General features: G+C 40.1%; 1 protein-coding gene across 1 annotated transcript in view; it reads left to right on the forward strand.

The window, feature by feature from the left end:
- Positions 1-15,785, forward strand: part of LOC123505783 (ryanodine receptor-like) — a 170,732-nt gene that overhangs the window by 141,710 nt on the left and 13,237 nt on the right. Inside the window, exons 69-88 of the mRNA XM_045257467.1 lie at positions 338-431; positions 766-931; positions 1,207-1,301; positions 2,197-2,376; positions 2,507-2,738; positions 2,966-3,153; positions 3,274-3,490; positions 3,584-3,654; positions 5,097-5,162; positions 7,412-7,491; positions 7,683-7,863; positions 8,029-8,363; positions 8,775-9,030; positions 9,677-9,795; positions 10,000-10,119; positions 11,437-11,539; positions 13,953-14,072; positions 14,613-14,804; positions 15,054-15,173; positions 15,531-15,661. Of these exons, the coding sequence (XP_045113402.1) occupies positions 338-431; positions 766-931; positions 1,207-1,301; positions 2,197-2,376; positions 2,507-2,738; positions 2,966-3,153; positions 3,274-3,490; positions 3,584-3,654; positions 5,097-5,162; positions 7,412-7,491; positions 7,683-7,863; positions 8,029-8,363; positions 8,775-9,030; positions 9,677-9,795; positions 10,000-10,119; positions 11,437-11,539; positions 13,953-14,072; positions 14,613-14,804; positions 15,054-15,173; positions 15,531-15,661 (3,066 nt within the window). The remainder of the gene's footprint in view (positions 1-337; positions 432-765; positions 932-1,206; positions 1,302-2,196; positions 2,377-2,506; positions 2,739-2,965; positions 3,154-3,273; positions 3,491-3,583; positions 3,655-5,096; positions 5,163-7,411; positions 7,492-7,682; positions 7,864-8,028; positions 8,364-8,774; positions 9,031-9,676; positions 9,796-9,999; positions 10,120-11,436; positions 11,540-13,952; positions 14,073-14,612; positions 14,805-15,053; positions 15,174-15,530; positions 15,662-15,785) is intronic.

Genomic DNA, 15,785 nt, shown 5'->3' on the forward strand with positions numbered 1-15,785 from the left:
CATATGTATGTAATTAAAGTTGTGGCAAAGTAGCATCAGAGAGAGAAGAAACAATAATAGAAGTAGTAGGCTAGTGTACTCACCAATAGTGCCTCTGACTCTCTCTTCTCTTTTAGTAACCGCTTTAACAAATTTGTAGATGCCAGACAGGAGCTCAAAACACCACACCTGTCGCTTTTCTGTAGCAGCATCAATGTCTGGTCTATTTAACATAAATTAATATCTGAGCCGACTACTTTTTTGCGGGTGTGTTACAGCAAAACAACTACCACCACCACTTACTAACAGGGCACAACAGTCTAACCAAAACTTTTCTTCAAACCAACATATCTCACAGGCATCGCGCCGTCAACCTATTTCTACGAACCTACCAAGAATACTGGCTATCAGATGAGAACATTGGCCAAGAAGTGGTTATTGAGGACCTCACAGTGAGTATACAGAGGGGTTGAGAGATGTGCATGAGAAGCAAAGCCAGAAAAAATATTAGGTATAGTGTGATTTATTGATGCTTTGCATGAGTGGTAGAAAAGATGCTGGAGAAAGGGAAAGGAAGCTTGACATTGGGTGATGATGGTGAGAGAAACGAGAGGTGCTAATTTTGGGAATAATTGTCAATTATATTATGAGATGAATAGTAAAAAAATGCTTCTGCATATGGTGAAGTTTTGAATTTTCTATTTGAAAAAAAACTTATCTTGTTCTTGTGAACAGAGTTATCATGATGAATGAATGATATTCAATATTTTTTTTCCTGGCTGACAGCAATCCTTTGAGGAGGCTGAAAGTAAGAAGAAGGAGGCTGAAGAAGAAGAAGGTAAGCCTGACCAGCTGACACAACTGGTGACAACATTCAGCCACAAAGCAACCACGGAACACACTGGCGTGCTGGCTGAGGATCCGCTGTACATGACCTATGCTGAGATAATGGGTACATCACCATCTTTACTTTTGTACTCTTAATGAAAACCAAATTGGACAAGGGGCACAAAGAGATATTGTATATCTATATTTATTGTTGTAAAGAAGATTTAAGCAAATAACTCATGAAAACCAAAGTATCTTTGAATAGAGCTGCATAATAATGGTTTTCCATGTCGTCATGTCTTGATGATCATACAAATGATATAGAAGATGATGACTATAAGTATGTTTCTTGGGTGTTTTCTTAAGGATGCAAAGTCTAAGTTTTGTGTTTGTTGACAGCTAAATCCTGCGGTGAAGAGGAGGAAGAGGGTGAAGGTGATGAGGGCGGAGGTGAAGAGGAGGGCGGTAATGAAGATCCTGCTGCCGCTCTTAATGTATGTACCCAATCCATCTTTATCACCACCTGTGTTCACTAATTCTCTCACCTATTACTCACTCTTAATCTCTCTTGGGTGCAGACATCTGTGTGTGTGTGCATGTGTGTGTGTGTGTGTGTGTGTGTGTGTGTGTGTGTGTGTGTGTGTGTGTTGTGTGTGTGTGTGTATAATTAACCACCACGGTCGCCTGCTGGTCACCCAGAGCTCAGAGCTCATAGACCGATCTTCAGGTAGGACTGAGACCACAACACACTCCACACACCTGGAAAGCGAGGCCACAACCCCTCGAGTTACATCCCATACCTATTTACTGTTAGGTTAACAGGGTTAAGAGGCTTGCCCATTTGCCTCACTGCTTTCCGGGACTCGAACTCGGACTCTCTCGGTTGTGAGCCAAGCATGCTAACCACTACACTACACTGTGTGTGTGTGTGTGTGTGTGTGTGTGTGTGTGTGTGTGTGTGTAGCCATTACTTGTATGTCAGATGAATCATAAAACAGAATTATAATAACATGGAAAGCTGTTAGAATGGTTGTATTGTGCCATCAAGATCACGCTTAACTAACAGCAATGATGTCTGGTGACCACCTGGTAATGGTAGCATGTACTTCTTTCCTAACTAATGCATAACCTTCACCTCAGCATTGACCTTTCCTCTGTGTTTCCTTGTACATGCTCCCCCGCGGTGTCGCTCCCGTACCATGGAGGATCTCATGGTAGGTGCTCCCCTCCCCCTGACTGCTTTATCATGTCACAAACATTGCACTTAATTGAAGAAGGAATGATGATAAATGCTGTAGATATATCAAATTTGACTTACCTTCTTTAATATCATACATTCCTTTTCTTTTTGCTGTGACTTTTCCTTAACATGTATTCTTAATCCTACAGGAACAAGAGTTGGAGAAGCAGAAGCTCTTGTTCCATCAAGCACGTCTGGCCAACCGTGGTGTTGCTGAGATGGTGCTGCTGCATGTGTCTGCTGCACGTGGCCAGCCTTCAGAGATGGTCATGATGACTCTGAAGCTTGGCATTGCTATCCTCCGCGGTGGTAATGTCGATGTTCAGGCGGTGAGCAACCTGTCACTTATGATTCTATTTTTTCTACCTGTAAAGCAACATTACAAATCATGGTCTTTGCACTTATTTTTTAGTCTTCTGTAAATGGAATCAGAGAGTGAACTTTATATTTGACCTGCAGGCCATGTTGAACTACCTCAAAGAGAAGAAAGATGCTTCCTTCTTCTTGTCCATTTCGGGACTCATGAACTCCTGCTCAGTGCTTGATTTGGACGCTTTTGAGCGCAACACCAAAGCAGAGGGTCTGGGTGTTGGCGCTGATGGCTGCGCTGGAGAGAAGAATATGCATGATGCTGAGTTCACCTGTGCATTGTTCCGCTTCATCCAACTGACCTGTGAAGGCCACAACCTCGGTAAGTTGTGCTGGTGGTGCATGCTTTGAGTCCTTCAAAAGCTGATGATATTTTATAACCAGAAATAGTCATGCTTTATATTCAGACACAGATACTGAACTAAGCAAAGTTATCTTGCATTCAGAGAGAGAGAGAGAGAGAAGTGCATTACACCAAAATCTGTAACAAGCATTCCTGGATTATATTTATGTGAATCACCAAGATACTATCTTGCATAACTCTGACAGACTGGCAGAACTACCTGAGAACCCAGGCTGGCAACACAACCACTGTCAATGTGATTAATTGTACTGTGGACTACTTGTTGCGCCTTCAGGAATCTATCATGGACTTTTATTGGCATTACTCTTCCAAGGAAATTATTGACCCTGCTGGCAAGTCCAACTTCTTCAAAGCCATTGGTGTGGCCAGCCAGGTGAGGCCATCTGTGTTTCCCTTTTGATGATTCTGAGTTACTGATTGTAAAACATGTTTATTCATAAGAGGAAAGACTTTGTATGACATGAATCTTATGACAACATTGTATACCATACAGGTGTTCAACACACTGACTGAGGTGATCCAAGGTCCGTGTGTGGGCAACCAGCAAACTTTGGCTCATTCCCGTCTGTGGGATGCTGTTGGTGGTTTCCTGTTCCTGTTTGCTCACATGCAGGACAAGCTCAGCAAGCACTCCTCTCAGGTGGATCTTCTGAAGGAGCTTCTCAATTTGCAGAAGGATATGGTGATCATGATGCTCTCCATGCTGGAAGGCAAGTCCCTAACACCACTTCCAAGGGATGAGTTGTAATTTTCTTCATATACAAGAAATGGCACAGCTCATCACTAATAACACTGCCTTGCAGGTAATGTGGTGAACGGCACCATTGGAAAGCAGATGGTGGACACGCTGGTGGAAAGTGCCTCCAATGTTGAGGTGAGCCACTAAGGGGCAAGAAGAGAATTAGGGAGAGAGGAAGGGTATAAGTGTTACAGCATTAGTGTAGGAGGTTTGCATTTATTTTGAGCTAAACAAATGGAGGCCCTATTGAAACATTCTATACACACAATATTTGACTAGAATTTTTGAGTACCTGTCCAAGGCTTAATTGCATAATTCTTAATGGGTATTTTAACATTACCTGTTATCAGTTCCATCAGAAAAACATGTTTGCTTTCAATAAGTCAAACATGTTGATTGATGATATTAGTAGCAGAGCAGCAAGTGCCATGTTGTCAGTCATGTCATGCAGCAGCTCTGTTGGACAGAGGTGCTGCTCTGTGCTGAACCTCCTCACAAACAGACCTCAGGATGACACAGAATAGTATTAATTATGTATCATTGTATTGCAGAAGTATCAAACACACAAAATTCAGTTTGAGAGTAATGGTTTACTCAGTCAAGGTTTTGAGTAATGATTCATATTTAAACTTTCTCTAAGATTTGAGAAGTGGTGAAAAGGATCCTGCAGTCATGGTGCTTCTCCCAATTTACCTTGTCCTGGAATTCTACTTGTCTAACCCATTTGTTTATTTTGCAAAAACAGATGATTCTTCGTTTCTTCAACCTTTTCTTGAAGCTGGGAGAAGTGACATCATCGGCATCATTCGCGGTAGGCGAGAGTCACCGTCCCACTGCCTGGCATGAGGCCATTCCACCCCGAGTCGCTCTCATCAAAGTGCCCATGTGTTGATATGACAACTTTTCATTGCTTCATTGTTCAAGTGGAAGCTTTTTACATTTCTAGTCTGAATATTTTAATTGCCTTGCACCCATTCAGGGCAGCTTTGCTAGAGCGATAGGAGGTGTATGATTTCATTGGCAATCCCATTGTCCTTGTTCTTCTTTCTCCCACACAGTAAGGTTGTTCTTTGCAGTGGCTTTAACTCTTTCTTTCAAGCATGTCAGATTTGGAGTAATGATATTGTTTTCCACCCATGCCTCCTTTTCTGTTACTCATGATTTTGTCTGATGGGATATATTTTTATTTTCCATCAAATATTGTCACTACAACAGCACTTTGGCCTTGCCCTCCATCCTCCGTCCTCTACAAACCTCTGCTGCAACGTGACACAAGAGTGTCACCAATGTCGGTAAAGTGGACTGATAGTAACAAATAGATTCCATGACATGAACAACTACACTTTCAAGCAGTGCACATGTGATTTTAAAAATCTCAATGCCATTACACTTTTTTTTTTTTTTTTTTTTTCCAATCAGTTTTGGTGTGGGATGGTAAGATGAAGCCGTGGCCACCTTCCTGGGCTCAGTGGAGAAGCGAGAGAGCCCAGCATACTGCTCTATTTTATGTCAACATTATCACTTTTGTGTTTACAATTATCTTACAAATTCATTTTCCATTCTTTTCAAACACTTAGCTGATTCTGAAGTACTTCGATATGTTCCTAAAACTGAAGGACTTGACTGGGTCAACAACCTTCCAGGTTTGTGTTTGACTGACTTGTTTTCTTTTACTGTTTCTGACGCCATGCTCCATCTCCTTATCCTTGTGTTGCTCTCCACTCCTGCTCCTGTCACTTGAGATAGTTTTACATATAAAGATGTATCTGTCACATTAATGGTAAAAGATTAATCCATTTAGATTCTTGTGAAACAAGCACATCAAGTGATCAGTTGCAGACTGGATTAAATGCTGTTATTTCTAAAGAAAGCATTGCTTTGTATTCCTCCCTTTTGCTTATGCATGAGCACTTAAACATGATTATATTTTATGACATATCTGTAAATAAGAAATAAATTTAGTGCAGGGTGTCCATATATTGGTAGCTATAGACAGCTTTAATCAGTAGTTAAGACAAAGGACACAACTCTTACTTGGTCATGAACTGTACATGTACATAGATCAATCTGTGTGTTTCTATGTTTCTCTGTTCATATTTTCTTCTTACATTCTGTTGAATATATTTACTTTAGATTCTTAATGATTGATATATATATATATATATATATATATATATATATATATATATATATATATATATATATATATATATATATATATATATATATTACTGTAGTAATACGTATTTCCTATGGTAAATGTTTGTTTTATTGTTTTTCTAGTCTTTTTTTATGTTTTCTCAATAAGTGCCTTTTGACCATTCCTAAGCTGTAATATGTCTATTTTTCTATCTATCTATCTATCTATCTATCTATATATATATATATATATATATATATATATATATATATATATATATATATATATATATATATATATATATATATATATATATATATATATATATATATAAAATGAAAAAAAATAGTGATGTTTTGAAGGAACCAGAAGGCAAGGAATCAAAAAATTGTAAAATTAGAACCTCTCTCAAAAAAAGACTAAAAATAATGAAAAAAAAATTAATGATGTTTTGAAGGAATCTGAAGCCAAGAATGTAAAAAAGAGTAACATAAAAAGATAAGAAAAAAATGAAAAAAAAAATATTGATGTTTTGAAGGAATCTGAACCCACGAAGTCACACAGAAGAACCATCACCAGGATACGCCAAGCCACGGAGCTAACGACCTAATTAATGACCTGCTTATTATCTCCCTAAGTACCCTTAGTAGGTCTTGTGTCACCCACCTAAACACGGTATAATTAACCTCATCCAACCTTGGGAGGGGGCCACGGATGGGTACGGAAGGGCGGCAGTTCCTGGAGAGGGCACGGAGGGAGGGCAGTTCCAGGAGAGAGAAAAAAATAATAAATCACTTTTTTAAATTTTTTCCTCTCTCTCTCTCTCTCTCTCTCTCTCTCTCTCTCTCTCTCTCTCTCTCTCTCTCTCTCTCTCTCTCTCTCTCTCTCTCTCTCTCTCTCTCTCTCTCTCTCTCTCTCTCTCTCTCTCTCTCCATTAATCTGTGATCCTAGTTATCTCTCTCTCTCTCTCTTGTTTTGTGGCATGCTATTATTTTTTTATAGTTTTACTTATATGTTTGTTTTATTATTTATTTATTTTATTATTTATTTATGTTTCTATTTATTTTATTTTATTTTATTTATTTCATTTGTTTATCATTATTATTTGTTTATTTATGTATTTATTTGATTTGATTGTATTTATTTTTTATTTATTTATTTATTTTATTTATAATTTTTTCTCTATTTGTTTATTTGTTTATTTATTTTATTTATTTATTTATTTTTTTTTTTTTTTTTTTTTTTTATTATTTTTTTTGCATGGTTATTTTTGTGTGTGTTTTAGTACCTGTGTGAACACTGAGGTACACACTGGCCTATAGCACCCTTGTGATTATGTCAAGAATTTTATGTTTTATAAACTGCCATTGTGAAGTTGATGATCATCCTGACAGCCCTGAGGAATGGTGCTTTATCAAGTAAGAATTCCACTTCTGAAGACAATATGGAATAGTTCTTCATTCATAGATACAAACAAGGATTTATTTCACTATCTTTGTAACACTATTAGTCTAACTTGAAAGGTTACTGGGATCCTAGTGTGCCTTAATGACTGTAATGAGCTATGAATACATCACCACCATAGTATACAATGTCTGTAGTATTTAGTATCCATAGGGAATTTATGGTAATAGTTTGAGTGTAGTGATACTCTTGTCAGATGCAGCAGTGTGCAGTGATGTGAGGAAAGAACACTGGTTTGCACTCACACATCACTAAGACACTATAACCCACATACTCTCCTCCATGCAGGATCTTGACATGAACAAGGATGGAACCGTCACACCCATGGAGTTTAAGGAGAAGATGGAACAGCAGAAGAATTATACAACGTAAGTCTCTTTTGTGAATGCAGTATTTCATTAATGCTTGATATAGAACACATTTACTGCCAGTTAAGTATCATGTATATGTCCATGATCTCATCAGTTGTCTAGTAGTGATTTTTCTTTCCATAGGATGCCACTTAGCTGTACTTTACCTATCTGTGCCAGAGAGTAACTTGGTAATCAATTATCTACAGAGAGGAGATCAACTTCTTGCTGATGTGCTGTGACTGCAATCATGATGGTAAGATTGACTATGTGGAGTTCACTGAGCGTTTCCACAACCCGGCCAAGGAGATTGGGTTCAACCTGGCTGTGCTGCTCACCAATCTGTCTGAGCACATGCCCAATGATCCTCGTCTAGCCAGGTTCCTTGAGGTAAAGACAACATAACTCTTCAATTATCTCCATCACTTTCAACTCCATGTATGCATTATTCATTATGACGAATTTTATCTTATATTTTCGTGCTTTTAAGCATGGAAATTTTTGAAGTACCACTTCCTCACCATTCTCCCTTGCTCATGATTGCCTCTCCGTCAGACTGCCGGATCTGTCCTCAACTACTTTGAGCCTTTCCTTGGTCGCATTGAAATTATGGGCAGCTCAAAGCGCATTGAGAGAGTGTACTTTGAGATCAAGGAGGAGAACATTGACCAGTGGGAGAAACCACAGATCAAAGAGTCAAAGAGAGGCTTCTTCTATGCCATCGTGACAGAAGGAGACAAAGAAAAGCTAGAGGCCTTTGTTAACTTCTGTGAGGATGCCATCTTTGAGATGCAGCACGCCGCTGCCCTCATGGAGGAGGAGGATGATGCACTGGCTAAAAAGTCTAGTGCTGATGGCCTCAAGTACCTGAGTGAGGAGGAGGAGGAAAAGTAAGTAAAACACACACACACACACACACACACACACACACACACACACACACACACACACACAGATGAATTACACACACACACACACAGCTCAATGGTAATGTCCTCATCTATCACTTAGAAGCTGAGACATACTTAACTTGATCAGATCTTTTTTTTTTTTTTTTTTTTTTTTAGAATAAGCAGTTGTTTTCCTTGAGCAAAACGATGGGGGTGTGAAAGGCCTTACCTCCTATATGAGTCTTAAGCTTTGATAAGGTTTAGTAAATTATTACAAATTCACCATGTAATTTTTAAAACCATTATGATATACACTACAAATGCAAACACAAGCACACACAATAGTGTATCCCTTGAACTAAGATGCAACAATGAAGCTTAAACAGGCTGTTAACAGGGTATGTTTGACAGGACTGGCATGGAACTAATCAAGTCTAAGATTGTCGGCTTCAAGGATCAAGTATCAGAGACCTTAGCTGTGCTGGCACCCTCCAATGTCAAGAAGAAACTGAAAGAGTTGAAGCAGATGTCCATTTCTGAGCTGTTGATGGGTTTCTGTCGCTTGCTGTTCATGATCATGTACCACAGTGTGTTTGGAATATTCTACGTGTCTAAAAAGATATGGGTTGCCATGATGCGCCTGATGCAAGGACCACCAGCAGAACAGGTTGGTGTTTTACCTTCCATTTTTTTCTTACTTCATTACTTCATACACATCCATTTCTCCCAATGCACACACACACTCTCTCTCTCTCTCTCTCTCTCTCTCTCTCTCTCTCTCTCTCTCTCTCTCTCTCTCTCTCTCTCTCTCTCTCTCTCTCTCTCTCTCTCTCTCTCTCTCTCTCTCTCTCTCTCTCTCTCTCTCTCTCTCTCTCTCTCTCTCTCTCTCTCTCTCTCTCTCTCTCTCTCTCTCTCTCTCTCTCTCTCTCTCTCTCTCTCTCTCTCTTTTGAGCATCAGAGTTATTTCACTCCACACTCAGAATCTCTAAGATTGATCTTTGTGCTGGTGTTCTTATCTAGTCATACTAATACAAGGTAAGACATAAATGCACCACTGGCAAGTCATACTCCACCTGCACCCTTAGACTGATCAAAATCCAAATCTTTAAACAAACAGATTATGTGCTTTTTACTTTCAGTTGTAGTGATCTTTATGCCTCTTTATCAAGCATCACCCAAGTCATTGAATAGCATATTTTATGGATATATGTACATATAACTATATACAGGATGTAACATGATTTTCTGTGGCTGTTGTTAGAGAAAATATATTACTACTCTCCTGTTTCAAGTTACATGTGTTCTTGTCATAGGCATCACGAAAGGAGGAGAAGTCCGGACCACTTGTACCATTATCCGTGCCAGCATTACCGGAAATAAGAGAGGCAGAAACAGGACCTCCAGCTATAGAACACAAACTTGAGGGAGAACTGTAAGTTGAGAACACAAAATATGCTGTTTGCTAAATGTATGATGCTGTAAAACTACATTTGTCTTTCAGCTGAATTTGATAGTATACAGAAAACCAAATTTTCTAATATAAGAGTAAATAAGATCTCTTATAACAACACACCACAGGAGGCAGGTATGAAGTGTCATTGGGACAGTCATTACTCATTCATATTTACTCACACAGACTTTCACTGGAAGCCAAACCAGAGGATCCTGGAGATGATGAGAGGATGAAGCCAGTATTGGAAGCCTTGGCAGAGCTGAAGGAGGACATCAGCCCTGAGGAGGCCATCGCAGCTATGAAGTGAGTTGTGATCAGTACTGAATCAATTGTGGCTTATCGGGAAAGGTCATGGCTATAGTAGTATTTAAAGTTGCTTTTTATCCAGATAATGAGTCACATACAGCTTAAGCACATATTTTTTGTCTTCCCCTGTGACTGCCTCATTAACATCTCATCTGTGGCATTGATACACACGGCTTTATTCACGATACTTTATTGTGTTGAGTGTCAAAGCTAATGTCTCTTACTGAGCCATGTTAAAATCTGTACTAATTGTTGTTGGTAGTTTGTCTTCAATATGACTTAGTGTTATCAAGTTGGCACTTATCAGGGTGGAAATGCTCTGGGCGTGTTTTGGGTGGATGTTGCGCCTGGCTGTGGGAAGTCCTGCCTCTCATTAACCCAAGCTGCTGCTGTTGTTGTTGCTGCTAAATTAAACTTGCAGGTCAAATGTCTTCTTTCATGAATACGTGTGCTGCTTGTTGTTGATTGATCTTTTTTTCCCCATGCATCAGGTCTATCGAGAGCAGCAGTGACGCTAATGACACGTTAGTATAAGTATTACCTGAGTGAACATAAAGACTGAATTCCCTACATCCATAAACACCTGTACTTAGCCTTGGCCTCCCCTACTCAGCAGTGTGTGTTGCATCCTATCATCATTTTTTATGCTTTTTCTTTTACTTTCTTCTTTCTTCTTTTCTTTTAGTACTTTTCAAAATTTTTATTTCTATCACATGCTTGTGGTTCTTTTTCTTACATCCTTATTTTTGTGTAAGTAATTGTCATGATATTTTTATTCACTTTTGGATATCCTATTTATAATGACACTTCTTTGGAGGTGAAATAAAATTGCATCACCCTCTCCCTTGCTTCTATTTCATGGATTGTTGCTTCAGCATTCTCCTTGACCCCACCCACTCCCACACAGACACTCTAGCTGGAGCTTACACACTCTCAAGCTCCCATACACTTATCATGAAATTCACATAATTTCTTTTAGCTAAAACCTACATCAAGAAGACATATTATTCCCTCCATATGGAACCCACTTCCCTAGAGCCCACCATTCCTGTACCTCTGAGCACCACACCACACCCACTGCACAGCATGTCTCTTTCACAATTTTGCAAATTTTATAGAAATTTCAAGAGCCCCCATAAGTACCTTTTCCTCCTATAAACACCATTTTATGAATAATAAAAATTATCTTTAGACAATCTTTTGTGAAAAATTGGCTTCTCATCTATACAGTAGATCAAGACTTAAGGTAAAACTCCTATGAAATCCTCCTAATGTACAACTGTACAGCTGCCTCAGTTAGTCCTTCCTCGGCAGGGCTGCGGAGAAGAAGGCAGTGGAGAAACAGCAGGAGGAAGCAATGCAGGAGGCAGAGGACCAGCCCACCACGGCAGAGGCTGAGCCGCCACCGGTTGCTCAGGTAAGTCACATTGCAGCTGTCCTCACCTGCCTGCCTAGTGCTGCACCTTCTCTTTTCTCACCTTCATCCTTCCATCTGTGACACGCTTGATGCAGCTGCAATGAAAATTGTTAGAAGTTAATGCATCATCATGTATTTTATAAGAAATGTATACAGGCCATTCTGTGACTTTGTTGTTGGCTCCAGAAATTAAAGACTGGGTTATTCTAAAAAAATATTGTGTGTAGCCACATGTGATTTTCTGTATTGGTTCTTAAACTTTCTGTCATTTTGCTGAATTGTTTGGGTTGGCAGGTCAAATCCTTGAGGAATATGGTGCTACCATTCCGACTAATTGTGTTGAATTATTTATGATACTTTAGAAAAGGAAGCAATTATAGAAACAGGCATTCCATAATCTTGTTAGTTTAAAGCTAATGTGTGTAACAAGTGTAAAAAAATAGGTTTATGGAAAAATTTATTGAGAATGATGTCTTTCATTTCCGGATTTAATGGAAAGAGACAGTCATGGGTAATGTGTGTGTGTGTGTGTGTGTGTGTGTGTGTGTGTGTGTGTGTAAGTAAGAGTGAGGAAGACCAGGTGGGTTTCATTAGCTGATTAGGCTACAAAGTATTAACATTCCTTGATTATTTGTGTTTGTAAAAATCAAGTTAGACCAAGCAGTTGTACATACCAATCTCAAAGGAAAACTTGAGTGTCATCATGCCTTGCATAAATAAACTTAGTAGTATTGTCTCACTAACTCATAGGACATTGTGTGTGCTACGCCTCGCCACTAACACCCGCCTCTCCCCTTTCATGCCACCCACTGGGGATCCAAATCCATCTTGCCTCTGTCTTGTTACTGTCTCAGCCTCTCTTCCCATCCATATCCTCTTCCTCCCTTCACTTGCCTCCCTCGGCCTCCTCCTGCAGTCCACCTCGCCTCCCATCACCCCTGCCACATCCCCCCATCTCCCAACATCCTGGGCTCTCTCAGGAAAGCATTGCCACACTAGACACACCATCAGACACGTCCACCTCCACTGGGATATTCAGTTCAAGCACCTCACCTGGAGATGAGACGACAAGAGTGAGGAAGAGTATCACACTACCTACTTTTCGTCCTGGCACCTCAGGAGGGGTCACACACTCGGCCAGTCACCAGTCCTCCTTTACGCACTCTCGCACAAGTCACACACAGTCTTCAGTCATGTCCAGTCCACAGTCCTATGACCTAAAATCGCCATTGTCACTATCCTCCAAATCCATGCAGTTCACACCTGAACCCCTGATCTGTAGACGTGGTGTCTTCAATAGTCTGCAGCCAACACCCACAAGAGTTCCAGTGTCTATGTTGACCAGAACCAGACACACAACTTCACCACCAGCAATTCCAGCCCAGTCAGACTTTTCTTCAGAGCTAAGACCAACTACTTCAAAATCTATTCCAAGTAGTTTATGCCACTCTGTGGTAACCTCAAGTGCTGATACCTCAGATGGGGCTGGTTCTTCTTCATCAGGATTGTCACGCCTCAAATCACCATCACAGAGCATCCTCAGCAGCTCCACCTCTCCACCACAGTTTCCTCAGTCACTCTCGTCACCAGCAGTGTCACTTCTTCAGGCTGACCCTTCACTGCAGGGCACAACCACCTCCCCTTCTTCCACTAGTGCCATTTCCATCATTACCTCCACATACTCATCACAGCCTGCAGACTTATCCTGTTTGAAACCCATATGCACACCTTCCTTACAGAGCAGCTCATCCACCCTACCCAACCCTTCCACTTCCTCCTCACGAACACTGTCTCCATCACACCAAACCCACATTGAGCAGGAGGAGGATGTCATATCAATATCCATATCTGCTGCTGACACAGGACAACAAGCAGCCTCACCAAAGCCTCCAACCATTTTCTTCCCCTCTCACTCCTCGCCTGGCCCTGCCTTCATGCATGAGCATGGCCTGTGTCCTCCCTCACCAGACCATCATGCTTTCCTTCATCCAGGTAATGTGGATGCCTCACAGCTCACCCCCACACCCCCTACTCCAACTCAACCTCATCCCTCAGATACCCCTTCTACCCGTTCCCCAACCCCCACCTTCCCCCCTCCCACTTATTCTTCCAAGGTCAAGCCTTGGGTGCTACAGAGGCTACTCAGTTTTAAGGTTAGTAAAATAAGATATGAAAACACTTAAAACTGTTATCAGTTATAGCTTTTAATGAAAATTTTGGCTGTAGGTATGAAAAATAAGAACATAAAGAAAGGAGGGAAGCTACAAAAGGCTATCAGGCCTGATATATGAGTAATACATTCATTTACTAATTATATACATACTTGTACATTCTCATTACATCACTGTTCCAGTGTGTAACTATTTACTTTGTTAAAAATGAACACATCAACCTTTGCATTGACATCTGGCAGGTGGACCTGAGCAGCTACAACAAGCGTGCCGTCAGCTTCTTGGCAAGGAACTTCTACAATCTTAAGTACGCAGCACTGGTGCTTGCCTTCTGCATTAACTTTATCCTTCTCTTCTTCAAGGTGGGTGTTATACACACACACACACACACACAATACACATATATACTTTATGATATATCAGTTTTGTGCAAAGATATTTTATTAATTTGTGGCTTTGATATTACATTGTATGTTCATATCAGGAGTCTGCCATTTTACACATGAATTTTCATTAGTGGTAAAAAGCAGTGTTGAATTCTTTGTTAGGGAATGTTGTTAGTTTATATAACTCCTTCCATAACTTGTAAATTATCTTTTTTTTATTCATATTTCTTGCAAGCACAGGCATCAAAGGTATGTTGGTAATCTACAGTACTCACAATCATTTAGAGGCATTCAGAAAAGTAAAAGCTGTAGTGTGTGGGACAGGATGAAGGGGGTAACTCCATCGTAATTCAGATGCCGTTTGTTTGAAAAAAAATCTGAAGAAAATGCTAAACAAGAAGAATGTAGACAAAAGTAATAAGGACATAAGGTTATATTTTATTTGCAATTATTTTGAGCAAAATTGTTTTTAAGCAGAACTCTAATCCACACCACTGATATGCCTTCCCCACACAGGCATCGGCCATCTCTGAAGATGTGGAGGAGGAGGAGGAGGTTACTGTCATGAGTCCCTTTGCCTTTGGCTCTGGTGACCTGCTGGGCTCTGGGGATGAAGCAGTGCTGGGTGATGATGCAATAGATGCAGAACTGGGCTCTGCCAACTTCACTCTAGGAGGAGAGGAAGAGGAGGAGGAGGAGGAAGAGGATGTAAGAATTGTGCTTTCGGTGAAAGGAACTCTGTCTTTTCTGTGTTTGTCAGATTTTTGGACATTCAGATGAGACAACTGACAAGACTATTTTGTTTATTTGATTTTATGAATATTTATTTTTAATAGAGAGAGAGAGAGAGTTTGTGCTGTCATTCAATTTGTCAGTCTCAGTTGACTATTTGAACTAATTTGTTACCTTGTGTAACCTCTGCCCTGCTGGTCACTTCACTCCTCACCTTGTTGCCAGGCTGAGGAATGGGTGCACATGGATGACCGCTACTTCTACCTGGAGCACATCCTTCGGCTGTTCTCTGTCAGCCACAGCCTGGTCGCTCTCTGCATGCTGCTTGCCTACTACAATCTCAAGGTGAGTAACAAATTCTAAGTGCTCATGTTGTTTATATGAACCTCTACTATTTTCTGTATTTTCTTCTTTGTTTTCAACCTGTTTTTTCTCTTTGTCTTCCTAATTCTTTATTTTCTCTTTGTCTACATCATCTCATTAGTTCATATTAATTTTGTTCTTGGATTGAATATTTCCAAACTACATATCACCAGCATCACATCCAAAAGTAGACACTTTCCTTAGATTTTCAATTACATACTTGATAAAAACATCAAGTGATTGTAGCATACCAAAGGGATGTTAGTGTTACCATCTGCTTAGAGTCCAAAATATGTCCCACTTTCTCATTCCAACACTCACCTGGTTCTGTCTTCAAAGATGCCACTTGTGATCTTCAAACGAGAGAAGGATGTGGCAAGAAGGCTGGAGTTTGACGGCATCTATGTGGCAGAGCAGCCTGAAGATGATGACATCAAGGCTCACTGGGACAAACTTGTCATTTCTGCCAAGTATGATCTCTTGCTTGTTTGTTCGTTTGTCTAGTGGGTAGTAGTGGGAGTTCCACATGTTGCAACTTTTGCTACTTTCTGTCAGAAATCAATTAGAAAATCTTTTGGCATCAAGATGGTTTAC

The sequence above is a fragment of the Portunus trituberculatus genome, chromosome 18, assembly GCF_017591435.1.
Source record: "Portunus trituberculatus isolate SZX2019 chromosome 18, ASM1759143v1, whole genome shotgun sequence".
Lineage (NCBI taxonomy): Eukaryota > Metazoa > Arthropoda > Malacostraca > Decapoda > Portunidae > Portunus > Portunus trituberculatus.